We start from the raw sequence: 18,883 nt of genomic DNA, 5'->3' as shown, positions 1-18,883 counted from the left end.
GCCTTGACTTGATTCAAAATTGTCCGCTGATAGCACGATATTGATGTGTTTGTTTCACATCGAAGGCAACCAAGTAAACGTAGGTGAAACAGATGACTCTAAAAACAATGAATTCTGCGAAGAGCTCTTGGGATTGTGGTCATCTTTGTTACCCTGGAAACACCCCATCTTTGGGTCTGCTGTCAGTCGATTAAATATGTGTAGATGCAAAATGCTTCCTTCCTACACAAGATATCTTGAAGGTCATAGAACAAGCAGAGCAGACAGTAAATACATGTGCGTTGTGATTCGCGGCGTTCATTGTTAGTTCATTCATTCATTAGTAGTGAAATGTTGCGCAACTTAATTGTCAAATAAAGACACAAGTACAATGAAGCTTCATGTATTTCTGAATGCTTTTAGAACATATATGGGGGGGGGGGGGAAGCAGTTAGTAGTGTATGCTTATTGATTTATCAAAATAACATACATTGATGATTTCATCTGTTGTTTGCGGTTGCAGAAAACATGTTCCTATAGAGAATTCAGTTGGTTCAAGATTTGGTGACCATTTTCTTACCAATGTGTGTTTATTGATGATGCTACCTTCCTTGTCCTCTCTATTTAAGATAATGAAGTGACACTGATCTCACAGGGCCATCTAATACCATTTGTGCTATTTTTTTTTAGTAAAGGAGACAGAGTGAACAGAGGCATGAATGCATGTGACTAGAGTGTACTGCTCTTTCCCCCTACCTGTTGTGTGTGTGTGTGTGTGTGTGTGTGTTTGTGTGTGTGTGTGTGTGTGTGTGTGTGTCTGTGTCTGTCTGTGTGCGCGTGCGCGTGTGCGTGTGTGTGTGCGTGTGTGTGTGTGTGTGTTTGTGTGTGTGTGTTAGAGAGAGTAGACCTATGTGAGCTTCTGTAGCTGTGTTCTTGCCTCTGCCACACACAGTGCTTAAGCAACCAAATACTGTAACCATTTTCAGGGTAAAGATTAAAAATTCTATCTGATTAAAATAAAGATTGCGTTTAATTCCTCAAGAGAGCTCTGAACGTAGAAGCTATCCATATGCTGCATTAATTTGGCATAGGCTGCCTTATTTGCAGAGAATTCAGGCATCATTATGGCATCATTATGGCATCTACTACTGTGCAGATTTCACAGTCACTGTTATTGGTCTATAAACATGTACCAGCACTAAAATTGCTCATACCTGATATTTTAAGAATCTGTAGGTTATTGTATATAGGGTAATGCACAGTTATTAAAATATAGTTTAAAAACATACTATTACATTGTATACTATATGGCTCACTCAGCCATGTACTTTACAGTAATACTAAAACAAAAGCTTACTTAAACAGGCAGACATACTTAAACAAAAGCTTACTTAAACAGGCAGACATTCTAAAACAAAAGCTTACTTAAACAGGCAGACTGGGAAGGGAACTGGGAAGTAAAGAGGGGTATGATTTATCCAAAGTGATATTGGAGCAAGGCAGTATGGGCTCTTGTAGTAGCACAGACCTTTCTCTGAGAATAAAAGGCTCTCCCTTTCTCCTTCAGTCGCTGAAGAATGATGACTCTGTGGCCAAGACGGATGTGCAAAGGATTTTGGAGCTCAGCCACAAACAGAGGTAAATCTTTTTGACTTCAGACAAATTCTTTTCTCTTCCATTCTCACCTCTAATGTTCTCTTCTTTTCCACGTGTATTGCAATATCAGATAAATTCAGTCTTTTGTAGATTGTGTTCCATCATCTGAGAATGTTCTCTTATATTGCAAAGAAAAGGGGAGAGTGTGACATCCCCACTTATTTTTTGGGCAGTTTATCTTTTAAGTCCACTCCTCCCTCTGTTCCTCAAAATTATTGCTTTCATCAGTAATCTCATGTTTCTTTCCCCAGAGCACTTGATGAATTAAAACTAAAATTATCCGATGGATCAATAGAGTGCTGAATCAAATGGAATTGCCGTCTGTCCTCTTAAGAATTTGCTCTAAAACCTGCTAAGGGATGCTTTATCAGCCAAATATCATAATAGTGTTTTGTGAAAACAACCGTAATGACGGTGTTATGATGATCTCTGCAAGCAGTGCATTGACACACGTTCACTCTCGAATGCATCTGAGCACACCTGGCAAATTAGCACCAGGCCAATGCCCTTCAATTACGGCCCTTTGAATAATTTGTCATACCGCTGATGAAGTTATGCCGGTTATGTCTCGCTACCCATTTCAATGTAAATTATAACCCATCATAGCCGAACTTAAATAGCATGGCAGTAAGACCAAACTAATCAACAGCAACAATGAGGGAATTGATCACTGATTCATCTGATTCAAATTGCAGCATGTTTGAAAGTTCACCTTGCTTTGCCTTCATTTACCGTGAATCAGGCTCCAGTTGGCTAGGTTTAATTCTTCAGTGTGTTCCAGCGTAAACTCTACTTTTAACATCATAGCAACAGATTGGATCCATTAAAGGTCATCCTTTTAGCAGGTCCAGGTTAGACAGTGACAGAATTCAATTTCCCTGAACGTCAGGTGTGGATTGGTTTCTTTCTGCACACAGTCAACAGAAAGGAAGTCAGTGCAGTTCAGCTTTTTCGTGACAGCCTGTAGATTTTGAATCTAAAATGGTACGTCTCAGTATATATACCTGCATGAGAAAAAGACAGGAAATATAATTGAAAAGTGGAATATTCCACGCATTAACAATTAAAGTGTTTAGACGGAGTATACTTGTGATACGCTACACATGTCTACAGACAGCTTTAAAAAAGTCCATAGCCTAAAATAGATGATGGCTGGTCAAGACAATGGCACTTTGAAAAGGTTTTCCCCCCTGGTTTGAGTACAATAAAATGGTATGGGAGACTGTAAATTATATCAAGAAACTAGAGCTGAAATTGTATTTATGTGAACTGTGGAATGTCACAAAAGTCATTTTCAACTGGGACGACTTACATAAATCACTCCTACATAAATCACTTTTGCCATCACATTTCTGAACAGTAGGAACTCTATTACAAACAGTGCTTCAAATAGTTTCAATGTTATTATGAAATGAATTCAATGAATGTTTGTTGGCTGCTAAATAAGCCACTATCACAGTTGTACCCTGTTGCTTATTTGCCTGAAATGACAGCCTCTCTTTGTTAATCTGCCCCATCAACACATAGTTAATAATTGAGAAAATATAAATATCCTAGATTCATATTGCTTAGGGTAGGACAGCAGATGAAAGATGTTTTCATATAAAATGTTTAGGCCAGTAAAAGGTCTTTCAGTAAGGACTGCTGTTTGGAGTCCGACTCTCTATTCTGCCCTATTCCAATCATCCTGCCAATAAACAATAAATAATGCTGCAGATGGAAATGGCTCTTCTACCCTAAGAGGCTATCCTGAGCATCTTCCCACAAAATAACATCCATCTTATATGGCATAAATGTACCGTATGGAATGGGAATAACACTGAAAAAAAAATGTCAAAGTGGGCATTTGGAATTTATGCAATTTGCAGTGACAATGAAAATGACCACACTTCAAAAATTAGATTGACTCCAGCAGTCTGATGTAGGAATGCATGCTCTCTTTTGATGCACACTCAGACACTCTAGTGAATACTCTCTTATTACCTTCCTCTCCCTTTCTGCCTCTTGCACACACACACACACACATGTGCACACACACACACATGCGCACACAAACACACACACACACACACACACACACACACACACGCACACACACACACACACACACACACACACACACACACACACACACACACAGGGAGGAAATGAAGTCGCTTCAGACGGCCCTGCAGAAGCAGCTGGATGAGGCGACGGAGAGAGCAGAGAAGCAGCAGGCTACGGTAAGCCACGGCTCTCCATCGGTTGCCTCCCTCCTTTTCCCTCTTTACCTGTACCCTTGCTTTCATTACCCCTTGTATGAAATCATTGGTTAGGTGAGAGCGAGTGTGACAGAATCCAAACTGAGTCCACTGGCACCAGCGCCTCCCTCGCCTGTCAACCCTCTCACCACGTTCCAGTGGGCTTCGCTCAAGCAGAAACTGTACGCCGTGCCCCAGCTAAGAGTTGTCAGACGCATGGTAGGCCTCTGCCTCAATCCCAGCCTTCGCCTCAGTGAGGCGATAGCAGTCAGTCCGGCATCGCCTGCATCATTAGTTGAGTCTCAGGCAAATGTTATTTTAAACACATTTTTTTCCCCAAAAAATAATTTACATATTCATTTCACACCTCTTAAATTGTATAGAAGTTGGCCCTTGACTATACGATCACAAAGCACCCAGGCATTTTCTCCACCAATTAGCCGCTAGCCGAAGCCTCGTACGCCTTCCCCATAACCTGGGTAGTTTGACTGGCACTAGCATCCAGAGTAGCTCATTAGCCATCTGTCCGTGATGAAACCAACGGTACGTGTTCATCTGTTTGCATAAATCCGACTGCATTAGGAGCGCCACCTCAGCATGTACACACAACAGCTAAGCAGCTTTGTGAGCACAATGTGTTTAGTCACGAATGATGAAGTCCACTTGTTAAACAGTGTTTCCTTTTCCTGTCATGGCACCACTACTGACCTATGACCATCCGCCTGCCTACACAGTGCCCTCTAAAACAAATTATCAGGAAATCAACACCGGATGTCTAATTAACGCCACAGAGTCCATGGTGGAGAAGCAGACTGACGTTTATTCTATTCTGGGCATATTTTTTGTAAAGTATAAGAGTATGTTAATTATGGAAAACAGTAGGAGGCACCTCAATGGCAGAAGATGAGAGGTATCTGCATGCTGGAACTTTTCTTCAGCGCCTTCTTTTTTTCCCCCTTACTTTGCTGAGGGCTGTGCAGAAAAGAAGCTCTGGCTCTGGCAGCCGTGTGTTGCATCTGAATGAATCACTGGAGAAAATTAGCATTTCAGCAGCCTGAGCTATTCTGCACACTCCCAGTTCACCATCAGTTGACACTAATTACACATTTGGTGACAGATTCACGACCTAAAAATGCTATTTACAATCTGTTTTGTTTTTTTTGGTTGCAAGAGTATGCCCATTCAACACAAGACATAATTAGCACCATGGCCATATGGAGACATGCTACAAGTTGTTGAGTTCTGCATGCAGTCTAATTGAGTTGCTTGGGCCTGTTGTGCTCCATTGTCAATACACCAGCACACAATGACTGTGGGAGGAACCAGTCCAGTGCCTCATGTTGTGGTCGGCTGTTTCACAGGGTCTGCCAGCCAGCTTGAAAGGTGCCACGAACAGAAAGATGGCAATGTTGTCTGTGCACTCATACTGCAGGCTTTTTGTGGTTTTCTGTCGCTGTCAAGCATTTTTAATAATACAAAGCGCATTCATATCCACTCAAACGTGATATTGTCTGTGACAAAGGGCACGTTTGAACTTCCACCAGTGATGCAGCTTTGATGTTTCGATTGTGATTTCATGATGGGAGACAGTTGAATGTGCCTCTGTGGTCTTCTAAAGGCGATGGTAATGGATTAAGACAGTATGTTGAGCGGGACCATTTGAATATTGCTCTTTGTGAAAGAAAAAAAAGGACCCATTTATGCTCCTCCCATTCCTTCAGCTCTCTTCACTCCACACATCCACGCCTGACAGCTCTTCAACTTCTTCATCTCCGTCATAGCTCTGTGTCTAGTGCAGACATATGTTCACAACAGCCTGAGTAATGAATGCATTAGAAACCTCTACTGAGTAGTATTCAAAGGGCTGACATACAAGTGCATTATCCCAATATTTGCACATTTGTGTTTGTATGCTAGCTTAAACAACACAGTAATGTTGGTCTACTGTGTGCGAATACCCTTAGCTGCATTTATAATCACCTGTGAGTCAATTACTGTAAAGCTAGCCCCTGTGCTGGGCATTACTGGATACACACACAGATGTTGTTCTCTAGCTTGCAATTAGATGCATTTTTTCCCCATGGTGGCGGCCACCGCTCCAGGCGGAAGAGTGGAATGAGAATTGGGGGTGTTTGACATTTCAGACTGAGCTCTGTGAATTCAATATAAGGACCAACGGTAGAAAACACGGTTTGATTGGTGCTGCGTTTGCCCCGCGGGAAGGTAAACACACTGCAGATCATGTTCATTTTTAGAAACACACCACATTGTTTGTGGACATTTCCTCTCATGGCATTACACCGCATTCAGGAATTGGTCCTGTTGCATTTTCTTGCCGAACACTGAGTTTTATTTCCGAACACTGAGTTCAATTACTTTATCATTACCTGAAAAGTTATAAAACAAAAAGCTAATATCTTCCAAGCAACCTGGGAGACTATTATTTGTTTTCTTATTGTTTGGGCGTGTTTTGGGCAATTACTTGGATACCTTTCTTTTTTTCGAAAATATTTAATTGAAGAGTGCTGATGCAAATATATGCTGTGAAAATCATTTATGTCAAGGTAGCCTTGAATCAAATCCTGCAGGTGTGTTCATGTTATAGCCCTTTTCATGATTTATAATCCTAATTAAAATGGAAAATATTGACGCTACAAAGCTATCTATGTTCATTTTATGAGATACCTGACAGGCAAATTCTCCTTTTTTGCAGATCAAGTTCCTTAAGATGGAAATGGAGAAGAAGACCAAGATCATTAAGGACTTGCAGCAGGAGGTACATGCACAGTCTCCTGGGGTTACGGCTGGCATACAGTGTCTTCACACATTAGATTGTACCACAGGGTTTACCATATTATGTACACTACAGTATCACATATTCACATATTTGAAGGGTTCGTTAAAGGACTGTTATGCACAGTAGAGGGGGGGGGGGGGGGGGGGGGCGTGGGCATACAGTGTCTTCACATTAGATTGTACCACAGGGTTTACCATATTATGTACAGTATCACATATTTGAAGGGTAGCCTTTAACAAGGGTTCGTTAAAGGACTGTTATGCACAGTAGAGGGGGGGGGGGGGGGGGGGTCGGATGGAAGAGAACCAACCACCATGAAACCCACCTCCACAAGGACCACCATGTTATAATAAACCGTCGGGCTTCATTGACACTTGTTTTAACTGGCAACAATTTGGGGGAACTATGAATTTTAAAACATGCTTGGCTTACAATCCCTTGTTGTTCCATCCTAAATTGTACCAAAGGGAGTGCCAATATGTTATGTATTCTGTATCATGAAAAAGCGCTCTGAACTGCTCTTTTAGGCTCACATGTCTGCCCTCCAAACATTCTGCCTCTAATCATGTGTGGCTGCACAGTCTGTGGTAGGCCTTATCTGACGTGGTGTCATGGCCTTACAGAGCTCCCATCAGCAATACCGGAGCATTGCAAGAAAGTTGGCACTTTGAGCATAAAAGTCACAGTACAATGACACATCTGCTTGGATGGATCTCATTTTCACTCCGGGTCTGTTCTAGGGTGGCCACATGTCACTTTTAATGGCAGCTGCCATTCCTCTAGAAGGCACAGAGGATAGCCCTTATTTAGAAAGAGGAGGAGATGCAAGTGTCTGGACTTGATTCCAAGCCAATTCCGCCTCATTGAGTCACATTGCACTGCTATTCCACCTCATTAACCCTGTGTGTGTGTGGGTGTCTGTCTGTGTGTGTGTGTGTGTGTGTGTGTGTGTGTGTGTGTGTGTGTGTGTGTGTGTGTGTGTGTGTGTGTGCATATCTGAAGAAAAAAAGAGATAGAAGAGAGAAGAAAAGAGCAGAGAAGATCAGAAGAAAAGAGCAGAGAAGAGCAGAAGAAAAAAGCAGAAGAGAAGAGAAAAAAAAGAAAAGAAAAGAGAAGAGAAGCAGAGAGTGGTGTTGCTGGTGGCATCAGCATCATGGGTTTGAGTTCTGATCCATGGAACCCATACAGCAAGCGCCTGGCAAATATACAAAACAAAAAAACAGTCAGAAGTCAAAGAAAGCAAAGTCTTTTTTTTTTCAGTGTTGCCTGTATCCGTAGAAACAGAATTGATGCATTTGCTTTTGTCCATGGCAACAAATAACTGGCATCCTGACAGAACCGCTCTCTGCCCTCTCACTAAAGGTTCTGTTTATAAAAAGAACATTAAGAGTAGGTAGAGATAAAAACCTGGAAAAAACTGAGCCATTTTGTGGCAGTGTTCTCTGAGGCGCGTCACTCCATCTTCAGACATGCCTCCATTCTCATTTGCTTCCTATCACTGAGAGAAGAGTCCCGCGCCTGGGTCACCTTGAGGAGTCATAATAGGCTTTACTCCAGAAGAACTGCATTTGTCACTGAGCGCACAACAACAGAGCAGGAGGCTTCTATTCCAGTTTTTCAGACCATAAAAGGATTAGCTGTTCAACAGTGCAAACATTAATCTCTACTGTAGTACATCTTCATGTTTTTCATATTTTTTTTTCACAGAACAAAAGTCTGAAGAACAAACTCATGTCCGGCAACAAGCTGTGCGACATCCATGCAGAGGAGGCAAGTTACCCATTCACTGTACAGCATTTACTCTCTCTCTTTCTCTCTCTCTCTCTCTCTCTCTCTTTCTCTGTCTCTCTCTCTTTCTCTGTCTCTCTCTCTCTCTCTCTCTCTCTCTCACACAGACACACACACACACACACACACACACACACACACAAGGTTTATAGATCATCTTTTTATAACTCAGTGCATCAGTGAACATCATACAAATAGCTAAAAAGCATGCAAAATGGCTTCTTATTTTGATTACTATTGTAAACACCCTTTATTTGTCTATGTATGTTAATCCCTATTATTTGCAATGTGGTAATGTACTTATAGGTACAATACCATATTTTCTTTTGCGGGGGAGGGGGATTTATCTTTACACACCACACCGTAAGGTGTACGAGGTTTGTGTGTGTGTGTGTGTGTGTGTGTGTGTGTGTGTGTGTTTGTGTGTGGGGCAGGCCAGCCATGGGAGTGGGATTGAGCGTTTATACAGTGGGCAGACGGCCAGTGCATGACTGCATTATTGTGTGGGGCTTGCAGTTCACTGAAGGGAAGATTTTTATATTTCACCGTTTTGTGAAGGTCTCTCCTTTGAGCTGAAGCTTTGCCCAGCAAGCGTCCACAAAGGAGTCCTCTGCCGCGGCTCAAAAAATCCTACTACGTGATCAAAAACCAATTTCACTATTTGAATAAGCTAACGCACATTTCCTTATCTTCTTTTTGCAGTCCAAAAAAATCCAAGCACAGCTGAAAGAGCTGAGGTACGGCAAAAAGGATTTAATTTTCAAGGTAAGCATCAACCAAAAAAAGATTCCTCATTATTGGCCCTTAACAGAAGTAAACTGGTGCTTCAGTCCACCTTCAAAAGGTGATTCCACCCAGGCCTCCAGCTTAATTGAGTCTCAGATCATTGCCTTTCTGCCTTGAGGGAGAGGCCTATGCACCGATGCAGCCTCAACATGTCATCCTTTCCCATTTTCACTGCTGTTTTCCTCACCATACAATATAAAACAGCTTTATTTTACAGCCTTTCTAAAACGGGAGGCATTGGCAGTTGCTCCCCTGACACGGGCTCCTCCCCTTTAAGAAACTGAACGCAGGGACATTGCTATGGGGTACTGCACAGTAGAGTTTGTGTAGCTCTACTTGAAAAGGGCTTGACAGAAGTAACATATGTTGGTTTTCTATTTTCTTTTACTAACAAGTTCAACTGGTATTCAATTATCGCATGTCTTCAATACTAACTGCTTATGACAGATTTTCTGAGAAGCTTTAAAAAAACCCTTCTCATTAACTTAAAGGTCTCAAGTGTGTACAACATGCATTGAGTTATTTTCAGGTTCTGACACTCCTCTTCATTAAGTCAGTCTGAACAGATGCAGGAGCAGAAGATGTTGACAAAGTGGTAAAGTTGGCAAAGCAACAGTCATTAACCACTGAAACCAACCAAATTAAAATAAAAAAAAGTTTGGAGGAATGAGATTACTCTAGTTGAGAAACGTGACCTTTGTGAAAGGGTTTTGCATATGGGAATATGTATAATGATCATTGACATTTATTGGCACATGCAGACGACCTTTCCAAACTTTCCAAACGCAGACAGGAAAATGTCAGTGGATATTTCTGCCACAGTGGCTCTTCATATCAACGCATAAACCTTCAGACCTGGCACATCATGTGACATTAGTGTTCAAACATAATATGGAGACATTTGGGCGTTAAAAGAGCATCACTGTGACCTCAGGGCCTTGACAGGGCAAACTGCCTGGATACCCATCAATGTTTTCACCAGTAGTGTTTACCGCTGGATCAGCTGGATCAATATTCATTCTTATTGACAGGGGGTATTTACACTTTGATAATCTGGGCTGATTAACCTTGGTGCAGCCCTTCACTTGCAAACCTCCCTGTTACAGTCATGAGTTACGTTGTTATTCATCTATAATTAAATTTCATGAGCATCACACCATTGGAATGATCTATTTATTTCTGCTTTGTGGACAGTAAAACATACTGGCCATGCACTTGAAATTAATAGAATTCATTCCATTAATGATGACACAAGCTGTAAATGTGCTGAGGGATGGAAGTGCAGTGGTACATGCATATGGTTCGGCATTAGGGAGGCAGTCAGATGGAATACAGCCCAGGCTCCCTCGTACCTTCTTCCAGGGATACACGCTTGGAATGAGTGCTCTTTGAAGTGAAGACGAGAGACTTACCACTTCAATTCTGTCAAGAACATCCACTGTTGGTGTGATATCTGTTTCATGCTTAAATACAGGGTTTGGTTGTTCAGCCCCAGGTCCAAAGGTGACGCTGTTGAAAGAAAAAGAAAACATCATTTGTAATATTGTTTTCTCAGTTTGTGTGAAAACTGGTAATCAACTCTCTTTTCAAATATGGTCTGTCAGGTCATATTTGAAAGAAAGGACCTTTATTTGTTAGCCTATTTCCACATTTAAGTCAAAGAAAGCACAGGGTTAAACCCCAGTGTCTCAGTGTCTCGGAAAAGCCTTTTTTGTTTCCATGTCTGAGGCGGGTGCAGGGCCATGGCCAATACCTCAAACCTCAGTTCGGTCCTGGAGAGGGACCAGAGAAATGTAATAGATAGGTGGCGTCAGTTCAGGTTGCCTAGCAACAATAAAAAACTACATATGGATAAATCAAACAATTTCCAACAATTTCATGTTTCATGAGTCATTTTAATTTCTTCCGTGTGCATTTGTGTGGCCGTTCCTGAGCGCTATTCAGAGATAAAAACTCCCTCTAAGAAAAAAAAAAAGGCTTTTGTTCAAGCAATAATGTCCATAATCACTTCAATCAATCGCTTTGTTTGAAAGTAATTTGGTTTAAGGGACACTGAATATATGCCTTCCAATTTGGAATTGTTGTGGAGGGATCACCAGCTAGCTTTTAGGCTTATGATTAAAGACCATCTGTATAAGTTGCCTTTCAAGTACAGAGGAGCTATTTTTAAGAGTGATCTCACAGAAAAGACAGAGAGCCCAGACCTACTTTATGTGATGTCACTTGTGTTCCTGTAGCCCACGAAGTGAAGATTCTACTTCATGTGGAGACTCTGTTCATTTGATGCTCCTGCTAATTTGCCCTTAGCATGTAGTGCACTTCAGAATCATGTAAAACAGTGAGGGTGGCAATAACTTTAAAGACAACTGCATTCGGAAAATGAGGACACTGCTGAGAACGTTCATTGGATGTTACAGCAAATCTTGAGAAAGTTGCCAAAATATGGTGCAGAAGTTATACAGTTTAATGAACTGTGAAAAGGCATACTGCATCACATATTGTTACATTTCTTAGTAGTCCCTTCTGTGAACTAGGTACTGTGGGGTAAGGGGATCCTAGTTAAATATTCTTATCTATAGTGGAGGACGAGGTGGCCACAGTGTAAGAGTACGAGGGAGGGGTTTTAGGTATAAGAGCTCAGTTTGCCCAGAGACTGATGGGCATTGTTGTGGGACATTTCATGAACATGGATTACTTGTAACAATGCTCCCGATATCGTTAATAAATCTGCAGTACCACTCCAGTTGTCTGTAAGTAATTTTGACCACAGTACTTTTGACAAAGCAATGAGTACTATTTTGTTGACTCATGTTTTGTTGGTTCAAATGAAAAAAAGAAAATGATCACAAAAAAGTGTGGTCATTTGAAAAAATACATTACTACAGTGAGAGTTAAAATGACTTATGTGTGTCATTAGTAGGTCAGTTGGCTAAACTGATAATGTGTAATGAGGATATGGATATCCATTGGTTATATGTCATGTAGCTTGCACAGCATTGTTATTGATTTTTTTTATTATTATTATTTTTTGCTGGCCAAGCTCAAAAACTTAAATATCACCTTTTCCGATCACTGCAGCCTCCTCTACCTAGACCAATAGCTTTTATCCCTCTAGCTCTCAGCCAACTCCAACCATTAAATTATAATTGTCAAGGAATGTACAGTGGTGGAAGAATACAGGAAATAATACATTTCTATAATATATTCTATAATACTGGATATTCACTTTTCTATAATTAACTTTGCCGAACGAGACTGCATCAATTTTCTTTTGTGGTCTTACAAATGTTCGTATGTTTGCAAGCATATGTCTCATTATATCAATTACGTAGCTGGGGGGAAAAGCCATGCCATTTGCTTGTTAGAGCACAGTATACTCAGGGATAATGTCTGGGGTTCAGTGGAGTCAGCTAAGTGTATTTTCTTCCAGGGTCAACAGCTAATGGACTTGGAAAACAAGCTCCTGGTAGCCAAAGAGGAGCTGGAGAAGGCGGCGCTGGACAAGGTAAGGACAATTAAGGTGTTTCTGTGAATTAAGTGGCCCTTTCCCTCTTTCATTTGCATGCTGCTTGTCCCACCTTGGGCCCCTTCTTCCTGTCTAGACAGTGAGCATGTCCCTGCAAGGAAGGAGGTTACACCACCGCAGGGACCACTAGGAGAATGCACCATTTGCAATCACTTTTCACATATGTCCCTGTGCTGTCTCCAGGAGTCGCAGCTCAAAGCCCTGAAGAACACAGTGCATCTCTGCTTCTCCTCTGTTCTGCACAGCCAGACAGCCAATGGACACAGATTCCCTGCTACACCCACTCACCTGTTTAGGTACGCTCCACTGATCAACAGCTCCAGAGTCACTTTTCAGCAGCCACACGCAAAGGTAAAGTGCCCCCCCCCCCCCCAACCTGACACATACTTGCTCTTTACTCTTTGTGAAATATCTCTCCAACAGGCCGTGTACATCACTGTTACTCAGGTCCCTCTGGGACTGGGATAGACTTGCCTGTGTAACAATGCACTCAACACAGACCTCATTACACAGTCTGCAGAATGTGTTAATGTTAATGTGCTTGCCAGGCAAATAAGACATTCTCTTGTTTTGGGGTTATGCCGTTTAGCAGGACTCGTGGATTTCTTCTGTTATACAACGAATCTGTTGTGTATGATATGAGATTTTCTGTTTTCATGAACCATTTGTTTTAACGTTTGCCCAGAGAAGCATTAAAGTGCATGTTTTGTTAAGGTTTGTGCGTGTATGGTTTTGAAAGGAATTTTAAGGGGAAGTGTTGAGGTTCTGCAGCAAGCTGTGTCTCTAAAGTGTTTGCAGCTTTGGACAAAGGAAAATGTATTGCCAGTCAAATTTGCATTGGGGCTGAATTAACATACTATAATTCAACAGCTAGCCACAAAGACTTGTGTGAATTGTACAATAAAGGGATGACGTAATTGTGCCGCATAGGTCAGTCTCATCTTCCCCACTCCCATGTTGGACCTTTGAGTGAATAATGTGCTGGAGTAGTGCTCCGAGTCACAGGATGATTTCGTTGTCCTTGACAGTTTCTCAAGAACATTTGAGTAAATGACTTTTGTAGAGGTTTACTAAAGCTCTTCATGAACATGTTCAGAGAAAGTTCTACAAGGAAGTGGACAGTGGAAGCGTACTGAATGGAACAGCCAATCAGCATGGACAATGACAAACAGAAATGTCCTCTGCAGACACACCATGAAAGAAACAGGAAGCCTCCTTTAAACACCTGCTAATTGACACGTTTGATAATGTTGATCAAATGAGAGAGGAGGTCTTTTCCTCCCAACACATCCTTTATCTGAAAAAATTCATTACTCATTTCATGCTGTGCCTTTAGAAATGAACAGTCCTTTTAGATGAAGTACATACTTTCACGATAGATCCTCTACATAGGCTATCACAGTGATATTGGACTAATCAAGCCGATGACAACACTGCAGTGTTTCGTGGCTCGCACTGCTCTTTGTGAGTGAATCAGTATGTAAGAGGCTTTTCCCCTCTGTGATGCAGTCAGAATGCATTCTGCCTCGGTGAGATGTCTTGCTGAGATCCCCGACGTTATGAGCTACCCAGAGGACACTGCAGTTATTTTTCATTATACCCCAGTTGCCCTGTCCATAACCCGGATATGTCTCCTGAACAATATCAAGAAGCATCAAATAGCTGCATAAAAGCTATCTTATGGTGCCATTCATGGTATCGAGTTACTATCTGCACAGGAGGAAGAGCAGACAAAGCATACTCACAAGAGAGGATGACCTCATCACAGCAGTGCGTGATTTCGCTAGCTTTTGCTTTCAAGGGCAGTGAACTGAAAAGAAGATATGCTAGTTCACCAGAAAAATGTTGCTGGTTAATATTAAAGACATTGGGATGCTGGTGTTTTTTTTTCTGTTTTACAACTCCCTTGATTAGCATTCAAATAGCCCATGCTCATCCCCAGCAGGAATTGCTGTACTCTCATGTTTCCACTGTGATGGTCTTCCTAATGAATTGGAAATGGTCTCTGTCAGATACATTACTGTTGCTCTTGTCTGTCAATATGAATGTCTCCCAGCAAGCTAGGAAAAGGTTTGAGTTTTCAGTTAGTGTCAAGTAGCAAACTATATATTCATAATGCATTCTCGTCTACTTTGGAAGCAGATTTTGTGGCTCATTTAAAGCTATTTCATCAACTAGAGATTGCCGTCTGTAGAGTGTTCACAGCTTGTGTGGTTCATGCAATTCAAAACTTTTAGCACCAAAGGAATAACTTTCATCTTATTTAGATTTCCACATAAACAAAATGCACACGTCAATAAATAAATGGATGTACACATACACACAATATTGCACATAGGCCATCTATCTGTAGATAAAATTTGATAGTTATTCTTGACCTACATGATTTCTGCCAAATACAAGCCAAACAGTAAAATCTAAGAAAAACTGGCATATTGTTAGCTAGCTTGCAATGCATTACCTACAATGTATTTATATACATTTTGACACCCAATGTGATTTAGATTTTTAAATGACAATATGACTATACGTGAACCTACGTATCAATGATGTTATCATTTCATAGCAGATCTGAAGATCTGAAACATACTGGGAACTTAAATGGTTATCTAGTGTTAAAAAGTGTTAAATACAGATAAATACTTAACTATCTCAAAACTTGAAATATGCCTTTTAAGTAACCAGGCCTTGCTACATACACAGTTTCTGTGTTTATTTTAAATCCAACTCGAACTGCAGCAATTAAACACAGTGGTGTGATGAACACTGTGCGCCTTTGTAGAATCAGCATCAATTATTACCTGCTCATGGTTTTGTGTACTTACTGTGAACTACACTGCGACAAATGATTAAGCAGGAAAATATTGTGATGGCAATTATCCTTGCAATTATTTACCTACCATATTTTTCAGAACCAAATCTTCTGAAAAGTGATATTCCCAACTTTAAAAACTCCAATAAAGCAACCATTTTCTGGACTTGATTATCTGTAAAACATTTATTTTAATTTTGTATTTGCCAGGATAATGTATTGTAGCAAACAACCATCGACTCCCCATCAAACTCTAAAGCGTGCAATCAATTTTCATGGTCTGCAAGAAAACTACATATTTAGTTGCTGGTGGGTTATAAGTGAAAATCCTCTTTGTGTCTTTGGATTTGAAAGTGGATGAGCTTTTGGGTTATTTGTGCTCATACCAAGCCCCATTCAGCTTCATGCTCATCTTCTGTTTGTGTGCGTAATAGGCACTAAGCTCCAGCAGACACTAGCGATAACGCCACGGCCTCCGCACAGTATTCCCGGCTAGTGAAAGATTCATTAGTAGGGGGTTGAGGGATCAGCCAGATTCATATTTAACAGGCCTTGAGAGGTGGCAAGTCCTCTGGTGCACTAGCCTGCTGATTTTACTAACATGCCCAAAATACTTTTCTTATTTTACTGTGTATCGTGTACATTAAAGACAAATATTTGCAAATATTTCAACAACACTTGGTTGGGGTTGGGTGAATATTAAAGCAATATAACATGAGTGAGAGTAGGGTTGGTAAAAAAAATATTCTCACGGTTGTGATTCGGCCGTAGGCCTCCAAGTAATCACAGCCGTTAAGGATATCCTTTACCAACCCTGCGAACACAAGTGTCATATTGCTTTTCTACTACAGACTAATTGAGTTTGCAAACACCAAATTGTGTTTTCTTTCATTCATTTTGATTTTGTTTATCCATTCTCTGCCTCGAAAAACAGTTCCAACCTGAGTTTTTGGCGGCAAGTGTTGGCAGCCAAGGAAACAACGAATATTATTACTGCAGCTATACTGGTTCATTAAGCAAACGATTCAACAAAGATGTATTTGTCTTACGCCCTCACATATAATATTGCCATGTCATTCTGTTTTGTCAAAATCAATTCTGACAGTGTTTGTGGGTTTAGGTGTAAGCAGGTGCTACCTAAAATGGGGGTATTCTCCACAAAATACTAAATGATCCTTTCCCTTCTTTTCCCTGTCGCAGGATATCCCAAAAGTTCCCAGAATCACTACAACAAGTAAATCGTCTGTGAACACTGAGGCAATGAGGAGAGATAGTCCAGGAGTCAAGGACTGCCAGATGGCAACGGTAAATCTTTAGTGCAATTCCATTCTAATAGCCAATCCCTGACCCTCCGGCCCAAATGAAGCGGCAAACCTGTTCATTGAGCTTCAGTGCATATCCCTTTGTCATTGGAGCACTCAAATCAGGAACCCTACCCCAAAATGTCATCCATTCAGGGAGCGCTCCGGCTATATTATTCCTGCCTTTTTCCCCTAGTAATCTTTAGTCCACAGGTAGAGTTGAAGTGTGGTGAGAAGTCCAGGGTATCTTAGAGTTTATATGCATTGGTGTTTAGAAAAGGGACAGTGTGTACTCTGAAACTAATGTCCATCCCGTGCTTAATTGACTGAGTTAAATAATATATTGGCTTGTGGCTCCACTGAATGGATTCCTCTGCTTTAATCAGTGGGTTGTTGTAAGGTGGCTAAAGAGCGTAGCCCTTTCAGGCAGTAATAACAGGTAGAAACTCTTAAGCAGAAAGAGCAGTTTAGTCTATTCACACTTGACCATCTGCTAGAGGACACGACACACACACAGATCACGCGTTTTATACATAATATTTTATTAAAAGTGAAGATTAATAATACAGCATTTGCAGCTAGATTTGAAACTCTGAGTGAAAGAACAATGTCTCAGTGTCTGAGACAAGGTCAGACAGAAGTCAAACCTTCCCAACTCATGGCTTTACTTCCACAACTACATATTTGCAGTACCTAAAAAGTGCAATTTAGTCATGTCTGTAGCTGTCATTAATAGATCTGGCAAATTATTCATGTAAAATATAATTTATTACACATTGGATTGTCAGTTGGAATCAATAATTGTTTGTTGTCAGTATAAGATATGACTCTGTGCTCCATGTATCAAAATAGAATTGTTAACAGTCTCATTATCAACCAACCAACAATATAGGTTGCAAAGGCAGTTGCTTGATTTGAAGTATGCAAACCCAATGCTAATAACCCATTGTTTCTCAATCCTTACACACACCTTATTGTTCCCCTTGACTAAGTAGTGAAGATCTTGTTTCACTGGATAATGTTCATTGTATATTAGCCTCATTACTAAGCAAACAACCAACCAACCATAAAACAAAACAACATGCGGCTGGTCTCCTTGTAACTCTTACTGTATGTGTCATTGCCTCACTCTCCCAGGAGGCCACAGGGAGACCTTTGTCAAGAGTCAGTACATCAGGGAGGAAAAAAAGAAAGGAGTCGGCTTGGGTGCGGTGGGACCTTCTTGACGTGTGGTTATCAATAACACTAATAGAAATGAGAGGGGTGCGTGGCTGAAGAGATGGGGGGGGGGGGGGGGGGGGGTGGGAGGATGGGGGGGTGGGAGGATGGGGGGATGGGGGGGGAAGAGATAGATGGGTGGGGAGGAAGAGATAAAGAGAACAGCCTCCAGAGGAATCACATCTAGTGAGAAAATCACCGTCCACGGACAACATGTCAGAAAGATTGTCCCTTAATGAAAATGTGCCAAAAACAATGTTCACTCTCATGGTATTATTGATGATATCATTTTGGCAGGGATTTGAAGGAAGTCCCATTGCTGTTGGAGAGAGGCTTGCGTGTCTAGATTAGATGAGACAGATCAAAATGATATTCTCACTTGTGGCATATTGTTCATGAACACAGTTTCTATTTTACATATTCTCTTTATGTGAGCTGGTAGAAAGACAGACAGAATCTCCTTTTTCATCTCGTTCTGGGAGCCACAAGAGGTGTGAAAGGGACACACAGGAGTCCTAAAAAGTGCCATTGTGCGACTGCAGTCCCGGAGACACTTTGTGTATGCATGTGTGTTTCTGCAATCGATTCGCCAAGATTCCTGACTGTGTCCTTAGTGTATATTCTTCTCTTAAAGAACTGTGCATTAACAATCCAAACTCAGCACGCTTCTCAGCATGCAGTCCCAATAGGAAGCAATTACACTCTTTCCAAGTGGCTCGCGTCAATTTTGCCCACACTTCCAATCTACGGTGAATTCTATTTCTCGAAATGAGAAAGATT

At 41.2% G+C, this 18,883-nt stretch overlaps 1 protein-coding gene across 1 annotated transcript in view; it reads left to right on the top strand.

The window, feature by feature from the left end:
* Positions 1-18,883, top strand: part of luzp2 (leucine zipper protein 2) — a 75,771-nt gene that overhangs the window by 54,811 nt on the left and 2,077 nt on the right. Inside the window, exons 3-10 of the mRNA XM_080843830.1 lie at positions 1,547-1,617; positions 3,776-3,857; positions 6,589-6,651; positions 8,380-8,442; positions 9,163-9,225; positions 12,677-12,751; positions 12,956-13,123; positions 16,785-16,889. Of these exons, the coding sequence (XP_080699956.1) occupies positions 1,547-1,617; positions 3,776-3,857; positions 6,589-6,651; positions 8,380-8,442; positions 9,163-9,225; positions 12,677-12,751; positions 12,956-13,123; positions 16,785-16,889 (690 nt within the window). The remainder of the gene's footprint in view (positions 1-1,546; positions 1,618-3,775; positions 3,858-6,588; positions 6,652-8,379; positions 8,443-9,162; positions 9,226-12,676; positions 12,752-12,955; positions 13,124-16,784; positions 16,890-18,883) is intronic.

This window comes from Sprattus sprattus, assembly GCF_963457725.1.
Source record: "Sprattus sprattus genome assembly, chromosome: 8".
In the NCBI taxonomy this organism is placed as follows: Eukaryota; Metazoa; Chordata; class Actinopteri; order Clupeiformes; family Clupeidae; genus Sprattus; species Sprattus sprattus.
Note: the sequence above shows the minus strand (reverse complement) of the source record. Positions and strands in the feature narration are given on the sequence as shown.